We start from the raw sequence: 11,404 nt of genomic DNA, 5'->3' as shown, positions 1-11,404 counted from the left end.
CAAAATGGTATCGATCAGACAGGTATGATCTAAAGCATTTTAATGCCTGTCCGTGAATACCTACAGTATGTGATCTACTGTATGAGAATATTATGATCTATAGTCTCTAATGCAGCACTAAGATCAAGCAAGACTAGTATTGAGATGCAGCCTTGGTCCGAAGCTAAAAACAAGTTGTTTACAATCTTAACTAGTGCAGTTTCTGTACTATGATGGGGCCTGAAACCTGACTGAAATTCTTCAAGGATGTTGTTTTACTGCAAGAATGTGCATATTTGAGCTGGACCATCACGAAAATACAAACAGTAAAAAAAATTGCACAAATTTAAGCAGCGCGTTACAACATTGAATTCTGATTGGCTATTTATAGTTTTTTATTTATAGTTTGTAGATGATCATACTTAGACAGTTTTAATATTTAACTTTCATGACAAATTTTACATAATACACAGCATTATTAATCTAACGGGATGTTGGGGGGGATGGTGGTTTTACAGAGGGGATGGGTTTTTAAACAAAATATTTTTTACCCCCTCTCAAATCAAGCCCTGCTCATAACGTTTCGACTTCAGGGTGGCTCACAAGGCTCGGACCTACTGAACGCTCCTCCTGTGTAACAGAGCAGGGGCAGTCTATGTGTCTAAGATCGATGCTTGATCAGAACGACAAACACAGGTATGAATATCATTCCCATTATCCCATATGAATGGGTCTGTGTCTTTCTTATCTTCTACTGAATAAATAAAATTTTTTAAAAGGTTAAAAAATTCCAGGCCTTACCACACTGTGTGCAGAGCGCAAACAGGAACCCTGGCAGCAAGTTCCAGACATCACGCTCGTGAGGTGGACTACACACTCCTGAGGTGGACTACACACTCCTGAGGTGGTATAAGTGACACGCTGGAGTGGTTTTAAGACAAAACTTCATCTTTATTTGATCCCTGGCAGCAAGTTCCAGACATCACGCTCAACATAACACTCTACGTCCACGAATCTTATCCAGAGTGACTTACATTCCTCTCCATAACGAGAGCACTCAAAAACATAAAACATTTCATTAAACTGTGAAACATTTCATTAAACCGTTAGTAGTGCATAAACGTATGTTTGTAAATATCAGATTTTAATACCTTAATATCAGATCAAAGAGAGTATTATTAACTTATTTTATATCAAAAACTTTTACACAAGAGATCTTGGGTCACCTGTTTGGTGCACAAGAGTTTGTTTTAAACATGTGAAGTGTAAACACACTCCTAAGCACTAATACTGTGTCTGAACCCTGAATAACTGTAAGACTGTTGCAACACCAGAGCGTCATCTTCATCCTGTAGCTTCCACAGACACCAGCGTAGAGCCTGCAGCTTATGACTGGATCAGAAAAAAAAGCTGGTGTTTAAATAGCACATTATCCTGAATGTCTAGACTACACACACCTGAGGTGTTCTACACACTCCTGAGGTGTTCTACACACTCCTGAGGTGTTCTACACACTTCTGAGACGGACTACACACTCCTGAAGTGGACTACACACTCCTGAGATGGACTACACACTCCTGAGGTGTTTAACACACTCCTGAGGTGTTCTACACACTCCTGAGATGGACTACACACTCCTGAGGTGTTCTACACACTCCTGAGGTGTTCTACACACTCCTGAGACGGACTACACACTCCTGAGGTGTTGTACACACTACTGAGGTGTTCTACACACTCCTGAGATGGACTACACACTCCTGAGGTGTTCTACACACTCCTGAGGTGTTCTACACACTCCTGAGATGGACTACACACTCCTGAGGTGTTCTACACACTCCTGAGGTGTTCTACACACTTCTGAGACGGACTACACACTCCTGAGGTGTTCTACACACTCCTGAGATGGAATACACACTCCTGAGGTGTTCTACACACTCCTGAGGTGTTCTACACACTCCTGAGATGGACTACACACTCCTGAGGTGTTCTACACACTCCTGAGATGGACTACACACTCCTGAGGTGTTCTACACACTCCTGAGGTGTTCTACACACTCCTGAGACGGACTACACACTCCTGAGGTGTTCTACACACTCCTGAGGTGTTCTACACACTCCTGAGACGGACTACACACTCCTGAGGTGTTCTACACACTCCTGAGGTGTTCTACACACTCCTGAGATGGACTACACACTCCTGAGGTGTTCTACACACTCCTGAGGTGTTCTACACACTCCTGAGACGGACTACACACTCCTGAGGTGTTCTACACACTCCTGAGATGGAATACACACTCCTGAGGTGTTCTACACACTCCTGAGGTGTTCTACACACTCCTGAGATGGACTACACACTCCTGAGGTGGTATTAGTGACACCCTGGAGTGGTTTTAAGACAAAACTTCATCTTTATTTAATCTATTTTTTCAATTTCTCATCTGTGATTCACTTTTCGATTATTATTTTTTAATATATTCTTTATTATTATTTATATCGATCATTATTTATAATAACTACGAAATGTATTTATATTCATGTGGTAACGCTGTGTGTTGTGGAAGAGCCGCTTGGTGATCAGCCAATCAGGTGACAGACCGTGTGATTGACAGGCTGACTCTCCAATAGGAGCGGACCAGGCAGTACAGCTGCACGAGACTTCAGTTTTCTCTCACACACACTGAGGGAATGGAGCCGCGCGCGCACTGACTGAACCTCAGAAGAGCACGCGCGTGCGTGAGTCTACTGTGTGTTACAGTTACATTACAGTGTGTGTGTGTGTTAGAGTGTTTCAAACTTTTTGACACATTAACTTTATAATGTGCATGGATGTGTGTGTGTGTGTGTGTACCTGTCTGAGAGAGAGTTTGTGTGTGTGTGTGTGTGTGTTTAAAGCACCTGTATGAGTTTAAATGTGTGTGTGTGTGTACTGTATTTGTGTAAATGTCCTGATGTGTGTGTGTGTGTGTGTGTGTGTTAGAGTGTTTCAAACTTTTTGACACATTAACTTTATAATGTGCATGGATGTGTGTGTGTGTGTGTGTGTGTACATATGTATCTGAATGTGTGTACCTGTCTGAGAGAGAGTGTGTGTGTGTGTGTGTGTGTGTGTTTAAAGCACCTGTATGAGTTTAAATGTGTGTGTGTGTGTACTGTATTTGTGTAAATGTCCTGATGTGTGTGTGTGTGTGTGTGTTAGAGTGTTTCAAACTTTTTGACACATTAACTTTATAATGTGCATGGATGTGTGTGTGTGTGTGTGTGTGTGTGTGTGTGTACATATGTATCTGAATGTGTGTATCTGTCTGAGAGAGAGTTTGTGTGTGTGTGTTTAAAGCACCTGTATGAGTTTAAATGTGTGTGTGTGTACTGTATTTGTGTAAATGTCCTGATGTGTGTGTGTGTGTGTGTGTGTGTAGCGTTTATGATTGTACCAGTGTTCCCAGTATAACACAGATTTCCTGTTAGGTTCCAGTCAGATGGAAGCCTCTTGTCCTGCTCCTGATGTCCCCCCTTTACCCCCCCTGACCCCTCCGCCCCTCCCTAAAGACCCCTCCCACTCACCTGGGCCCACTGCCCCTCCCCCCCGAGGACAGGTGCGCAGGGGGCGGGGCTTTGCAGCAGTGGCCAAGCGAGTGATTCAGGAAGAGAGGAAGAGGAAGGAGGATGAAGAAGAAAGGATGGAGCAGGAAGGTGACATCTCACGCTAACACACACACACACACACACACACACACTGTTTCAGTCTGTTTAAATCTGTGTGTGTGTGTGTGTGTGTGTGTGTGTGTTTTAGAGGATGCAGCTGAAGAAGATCTGAGCTTTGAGGAGCTTCTAGAGAAAGCTAAAGCAGGAGATCCCAAAGCACAGAGCAGTGTGAGTGTGTGTGTGTGTGTGTGTGAGTATGTGTGTGTGTGTGTGTGTGTGTGTGTGTGTGTGTGTGTGTGCGCGCTACATTGAGACACACAGCTCATCTTTCACAGAGCTGAATATAGACACACACTGACAGGGGGACTGGTTATTTACATCACCACACCAACCCTGTTGTCCCATACACACACACACACACACACACACACACACACACACACACACACACACACACACACCCTTATTAGTTTTGTGTTTGTAAGATTTGTATGCTGTATTTGCATTGTATGGATATGGAGTGACACTTCATGCAGTGTGTGTGTGTTTGTGTGTGTGTTTGTGTGTGTGTGTGTGTGTGTGTGCGCGCGCGCTGTCGAAATTTTAATTTGATCCTCTGGAATTTTATTGCCAGCCAAATGAGCATGGTATGCTTGGTAACATACTGTTTACATTCTTGTTTATTTGTTTACAGCGATGTTTATGTTAATGTGTCTATGTTTGTGTGTAAGTGTGTATGTGTGTGTGTGTATTACTGTGAGGAGGTTAGTGTACACGCTCTCACTCACTCATTCTCTATAGTGCTTTTCCTGTACAGGGTCATGGGGCGGGGCGGAGCCCATCCCCGGGGACAGGGCGGGTACACCCTGGACACAGTGCCAGTTCATCTCAGAGCGCGCACACACACACACACACACACACACACTGTGTGTGGACTGTGGGAGAAAAGGGTTAGGGTTAGGGTTAGGGAGTAGAAGAGTAGTTTTGGAGCACGCAGGAGCCTCCGCCCACCTGGGCCCACTCCGACACTCCCACAGCTGCACTACTTTCCTCCCCTCCTCTTTTCTGTTCCTCCCTCTTTAAAACTCTCTCCATTTCCCATTTTTTCTCAATTAAATGATCCTTTTCCTGTAAGACCTGGAATGATCTAACAAGGGCCAGGGGTGGCTCAGAGGGTCGAGGGTCGAGGGTCGGGGGGTTTGGGCCGAGTGCAGGAGTGTGTGTGTGTGTGTGTGTATATGTGTTGGGCTCTTGAGTGCAGCCTGTAATCTTATGCCCATATATAATCATCAGTGCCCGTCCCAGAACCAGGTGGGGGAGGGGTGGTGGGGGTGGTGGTGGTGGGGGAGGGGTGGTGGGGGTGGTGTTGGTGGGGGAGGGGTGGTGGTGGTGGTGTTGGTGGTGGTGTTGGTGGTGGTGGGGGAGGGGTGGTGGGGGTGGTGTTGGTGGGGGAGGGGTGGTGGTGGTGGTGTTGGTGGTGGTGTTGGTGGTGGTGGGGGAGGGGTGGTGGTGGGGGTGTTGGTGGGGGAGGGGTGGTGGTGGTGTTGGTGGTGGTGGTGTTGGTGGTGGTGTTGGTGGTGGTGGGGGAGGGGTGGTGGTGGTGTTGGTGGTGGTGGGGGAGGGGTGGTGGTGGTGTTGGTGGTGGTGGGGGAGGGGTGGTGTTGGTGGTGGTGGTGGTGACACAACCGGCCCCCAAAAGCACAGTGCAACATTTATATAACATAAAAATGGCCACTTTGACTGACAGCCTGCATGCTGCAATGTGTGTGTGTGTGAAAACGTGTTATGTTATAGGACTTCCCTGTCATGGTTCTTCGGTTTCTAACTGGCTTTTATCTTCTCTTGGCTTGTTTATCTGAAATGAGAAAATAAGTGAGAATTCTTCTGTAACTTCCCGTCTGAGGCAGTGCGGAGTCATGAAGTGTGTTTACACTCAGAGAGAGAGAGACAGTCAGGGGTCTGCAAATTGTATTAATTCTAATCACATTTTGTGTGTGTGTGTGTGTGTGTGTGTAGTTGGGTAAGTACTACCTAAAGTTAGGGGCGGAGTCTGGTGATGATGAAAATAACCAAATAGCTGTTGATTGGCTGGTGAGAGCGGCGAAACAAGGGCGGAGAGATGCAGCGAAACTATTGCAACAGTGTTGGATCCAAAGGAGAGGTATATACACACACACACACACACACACACACACACACACACACACCTTTCCGCTACTGTCTCTCACTCATCACTGACGTCCACTGCAGGCACGGTTCTTTTAATTCCTTCAGCCTGCCTCGGGTTTGACCTTCAGCACAAGACTGACCTTTGACCCCTGACCCCACAGGCATCACCCCACAGAATGAAGCCGAGGTGCGCGCTCTGTCGAGAGAGAGTAAGTTTGAGCAGGCGGTTCGGCGAGCGGCGATGATGATGTACTGGAAGTTAAACCCGGAGAGGAAGGAGAAAATGGACAAGAGAGAAATATTACAGAATGTCGGCCAGGTGAACCGGGGAACAGGTAACGCTCACGGAAAGTGTGTGTGTGTGTGTGTGAGGGGGGTGTGGGGTGTGAGGGGTCTCCCCGTGTCTGATTTTGTGCTGACCTGAAAAAACGATCTGATCTGTGTGGTCTGATCCGGCCCAGATGTTATGGATTAGTGTAGTGTGGGGGACTGTGTAGCCCATCTAGTTTGGTCAGTGTGTGTGTGTGTGTGTGTGTGTGTGTGTGTGTGTGTAGTGTAGTGTAGGTGTTTGTGGTGGGAAGTACAATCTCAGTTTGTTTATCTGACAGGTGGTGTCTGTGGTGGAGCTTCAGATGTCCAGACACAGAGAAAACTTTTGGAGACAATGGTGTCCAATGAGCGTAAGTGTGTGTGTCTGTGTGTGTGTTTTGCATATGAAAAGGTTTTAATAGAATTAAAACACAATCACTCTTAAAGCAGCAGAGTAAATGTGTGTGTGTGTGTGTGTGTGTGTGTGTGTGTAGCAGGTGGTCAGTATGTGGATGTGGAGGAGTTTGTGGAGATGACAAAAAAATACACAGAGAACATCACACAGACGCCGCAGGGTGAAGAGCTGAAGAAAGACACGGAGACAGGAGGAGTGTTGGACTGGAATGATGTTACATCAGATCAGGCAGGAAGATACACAACACACACACACACATACTGTCTGAAGTCCAGGATCACCTATGACAGTTTGTGATATAACCTTCTGTATAATGTAAGGGGTTATCGTGACCTGTGTGTGTGTGTGTGTGTGAGACATCACAGAAGGGGGAGTTTCCAGTATCTCATAAGAAAAGTGTTTGGCCTGGCAGTCAGATGATGCTGGAAACGAAGCGCAGCATGAAGAGAGCCATGGACATCAGATCCTATTTCCTGGTAAAATAATATCTTCACTCCCTGTTTTTTTTTTTTTTTTAACCTTAAAATTGTTCTTTTTTTATACGGAAGAAACCATTAAAGCACTCTGTCAAAGCATCTCTAAATGCCTCCTCCTTCCACATATGACAAAAGAAGTTTGTGTGTGTGTGTGTAGGGTCTACAGTTTCCTCTCCAGCTAATCCTGGATTTAAAGGAGCACCTGGTGGACTGGGCCTCTCGTGCAGGTGTTCAGTGGCTGAGCACCATCATCCCGACTCAACACGTGAACGCACTCGTCTTCTTCTTCATCATCTCTAACCTAAGCATTGATCTGTTCTTCTTTTTCATCCCTCTCCTTACATTCTACTTGGCTTTCATCGCCATGGCGATCTGCACTTTGAGAGTGTTTCGTAGCAGTAAATGCTGGCAGAACTTTAGCGCATTAGCAGCTCTGCTGAGGCGTTTTGAGCCCGAGCTGGACGTCGAGTCTCGCTTTGGGTGGAGTCAGCTGGAACAGCACTTTTACTTCCTGGTTTCTGTGTGTTTTGTGATCTTCAGTTTTCCTCTGGCGGATAAACGCTGGATCCCATGTTCAGAGCTCTGCACGGTGGCCATGTTCTTCACAGCTCTGAGTTACGCCTCTCTGACCCCAGCGGCGGCATCGTACACGCGCAGGGCGTTCATCATCGAGGTGACGTCGTCCCTCTGTGCCCTAACCACACGCCTTCCCGAGGAGTTTAAGACGTTGCGGCTTTTAGGCAAAACGTTTGCAACACTGCCACTCGGAGAGTTGGTGGAGATGACGATTAGCCTGCCGTGCTTGCTTTACCTGTACCTTTTCTTCCTGTTTTTCAGGTGAAAAACTTCCTCTTCCTGTTACTGTAGTGTATCAACATACTGTACAATTCATCAATATCTTATAATCTGCTTATTTTTTCATCTTGCAGAAGTCTTTACACCTGCCTGTGTGTGTGTTTGTTCGTTCCTCCTCAGCATGGCACGGATGCATGGATTCCGAGGGACGTACTGCTTCCTGGTTCCGTACCTGGTGTGTTTTATGTGGCTGGAGTTTGCAGTGATTCTCCTTCAGAACTCCACTCTGATCGGTCTGATTCGCACTTGTGTTGCGTACTTCCTCGTTCTCTTCGCCCTGCCTGTCCTGGCGCTGGGACTGTTGGCCATGTTAGCAATCCAGATGGTAAAGTGGTTTGTGGAACTTGAGCTAACGAAGATGTTGGTGACGTTGGCAGTGTGCGTGGTTCCGGTTACACTCCGTCTGTGGACTCGCTTCAGCCTGTCGATTCTGAGCGTGCTGCGTGCCGTCACACACCGCGGTCCTGTCAAACTCATCCTGTTGTGTTTGTGCTGCGTGTTTTTGGTGTGTGTGGGTTACGTGTACAGTGCAGAAGGGTTGAAGGTGTATAACTCCACACTGACCTGGGAGCAGTATGGCAGCGTGTGTGGCCCGTCAGCTTGGAAACAACATGGCATCACACAAACTCAAATCCTTTGCAGTCACCTGGAAGGACACAGAGTCACCTGGAGAGGACGGTTCCAGGGTGTCCGAGTTGCCGAGACAGAGAACGGAGCTCAGTCACTCATCAACTTGCTGCCGGTGTTCATGGGTGATTGGCTGCGCTGCCTCTATGGAGACGAATATCCATCCTGTGAGGGGAGGAACGTTAGCAGTTCGTTGGAGGAACAAATGGTTGTAAACGCATCAGTTCTATTCCATCAGCAAGAGGAAGAGGAACTGTGCCGAATCAAACCTGTAGCAAAACACCGCTGCCATGTTAAACGCTTCGATAAGTACCGCTTCGAGGTCACAGTGCGCCGTACGGCAGGCGGAGCCGAGACCGAAGACCCCGACAGTGACATCGCTCTCATCGCCAGCCACGAGTTTAAGCAGGTGTTGCTGAACCTGGACGAGGGCAGCATGGTGGAGTTCAGCACCAAGTTGCAGGGAAAGCTTGGATCCAAGCTCCCGAGACTGGAGCTGAAAGCAATTCACTGTCTGGACTGCAGATCGTCGCTCCTGCCTGAAGGGCGACAAGTCAAAATCGAACGTAATTGGAGAAAGAGCGTGCAGGCGGCTATCAAATTCGCCTTCGACTTTTTCTTCTCGCCTTTAATCTCAGCCAGATTTAAGGTGTGAGACGTAGTGTGAGAAGTAGTAGTAGTGTAGCATTGAACACTTTTCACTTTTTGTAAAATAAAAAAAAAAAAACGCTTCTCGTGAAAACAAAGCTCATATCAGCACCAGACTCAGGACAAAAAAGTGTAAAGTTTTTAATCATTCACAATTACTTTAAATGTACAGTATGGTGTTCTACAAGGGTATGGTTTAGGCCACCTTTAGTTTTCTAGAATGCTCTGACAGAATTAACAAAAATGTGGGTTTTTAAGTCTGTGCTGATGATGATGATTATAAGTTTTGCAGATACAACAACAAAATCAAAGACTGGCAAGACATGAACGCGCTGAACAACGTGTTATACAACCTATATTCACTCATAATTCTCCTCAATTCCCTCAAAACAGAAACTGATGCTCTGCAGTGAGGTCTAAGTCAAGGTTAAAGACTATGAAGATCTGGATGTTGGTTTAATTGCTAGATTTTAAAGTAAATTTTATGTCTTATTTTCAATTCTAAAAACATAGTGTCTCTGCATGAGTTTAAATTTTATTTGTTTGTTAAAATTAAAATGAAACAAATTTTTTTTGGACTTGTGTGTTTTATCTGGGATAGTGTGTGTGTGTGTGTGTGTGTGTGTGTGTGTGTGTGTGTGTGTGTGTGTTTGTGTGTGCACAGCAGTGATGTAGACCAGGGATCATCTCATTGTTGTTTATATTTATTTACATTCTGTTTTAAATCTGTATTTCTTTAATAGTTCATTAATACAGTTCTGTGTTATTTTACATACAGATGAGAAACACAGGATAAACATGCAGGTGTGTGTGTGTGTGTGTGTGTGTGTGAGAGAGAGACAGGGAGCAGATGTCAAGAAGCTGGTTATTAACAGCCGTGAAGCTTGGTTAATTGTTGGTTACAGGTTAGTGTAGTGTTGGTGTTAGTGCTGTGTAGTGTTAATGTGAATGTACTGCTTGTATAGTGCTGTGATGTTTGTGTGGTGTTGGAGTGGTGTAGTCTGTTCTGTAGTAGTGTTCTGTACTTCTAGTGTTGAGGTAGTGTACTATTAACATGAATCTAGTATGTTGTTTGTGTTGTTTTGGTGGAGTGTTCGAGCTGAGGTAGTGTAGTGTCAGTGTAATGTTGTTACTGTAGTTTAAGTGTAGTTTTCCCCCAAAAAAGTTACTCAAGTAAATGTAATAGAATAAATGTAACTTGTTACTACCCACCTCTGGTGAAATTTTAGTACAGTGTATAGTGTTACTGTAATGTTAGTAAAGTGTTGGTGTAGTGTTACTGTATTGTTACTGTAGTGTTACTGTAGTGTTAGTGTATTGTTACTGTAGTGTTAGTATAGTGTTAGTGTAATGTTACTGTATTGTTAGTATAGTGTCAGTGTAATGTTACTGTATTGTTACTGTAGTGTTACTGTATTGTTACTGTAGTGTTAGTATAGTGTTAGTGTAATGTTACTGTATTGTTACTGTAGTGTTAGTATAGTGTTAGTGTAATGTTACTGTATTGTTACTGTAGTGTTAGTATAGTGTTAGTGTAATGTTACTGTAGTGTTAGTATAGTGTTAGTGTAATGCTACTGTATTGTTACTGTAGTGTTAGTGTAATGTTACTGTATTGTTACTGTAGTGTTAGTATAGTGTTAGTGTAATGTTACTGTAGTTTAAGTGTAGTGTTAGTGTAGAGTTGTGTTACTGTAGTATTAGTGTAGTGTTAGTGGAGTTGTAGTGTTAGTGTAATGTTAGTATTTTGTTAGTGTAATGTTACTGTAGTGTTAGTGTAGAGTTAGTGTAATGCAGAAGTGGGTAGAATAGTCAAAAATGTACTTAAGGAAGAGAAGCTACACTTTAAAATAATATTACCCAAATAGAAGTGAAAAAGTATTTGTTGAAAAGATACTCAAGTACTGCAGGGACGCATCATATTTTTTGTGATGCATAAAAATGTACAATGTGTGTTGGCAATGACGCCTGGCCTGATTGGCCAAACAGAGTCATTGTGAAACAGTCATGCTGTAGATCCACCGGCTGCATGTGTGGAATAAACGGTTATAAAAGTAACGAGTCGAGTGGAGCCGAATGTAGCGGAGTGAGAGGAGTGTTTCTTCTTCACAAATCTACTCAAAGCAAAAAGTACGTGGAAGTAAAACTACTCATAGAGGTACATTTTTCCCCCCAAAAAAGTTACTCAAGTAAATGTAATGGAATAAATGTAACTTGTTACTACCCACCTCTGGTGAAATGTTAGTACAGTGTATAGTGTTACTGTAATGTTAGTAAAGTGTTGG

At 44.7% G+C, this 11,404-nt stretch overlaps 1 protein-coding gene across 1 annotated transcript; it reads left to right on the top strand.

Annotated features, from left to right (window-relative positions):
- Positions 1–649: 649 nt before the first annotated feature.
- Positions 650–9,633, top strand: wfs1a (Wolfram syndrome 1a (wolframin)). Its single transcript, XM_053479426.1, is given in 12 exon segments — positions 650–675; positions 2,605–2,661; positions 2,663–2,712; positions 3,445–3,669; positions 3,770–3,849; positions 5,638–5,782; positions 5,952–6,125; positions 6,399–6,470; positions 6,594–6,742; positions 6,880–6,990; positions 7,148–7,827; positions 7,966–9,633. Coding segments are annotated over 12 exon segments (2,931 nt in total). The 3' UTR covers positions 9,128–9,633.
- The last annotated feature ends 1,771 nt before the right edge of the window (positions 9,634–11,404 follow it).

Source organism: Clarias gariepinus, chromosome 20, assembly GCF_024256425.1.
Source record: "Clarias gariepinus isolate MV-2021 ecotype Netherlands chromosome 20, CGAR_prim_01v2, whole genome shotgun sequence".
Classification (NCBI taxonomy): Eukaryota; Metazoa; Chordata; class Actinopteri; order Siluriformes; family Clariidae; genus Clarias; species Clarias gariepinus.
This window is presented reverse-complemented; position numbering and strand designations above follow the sequence as displayed.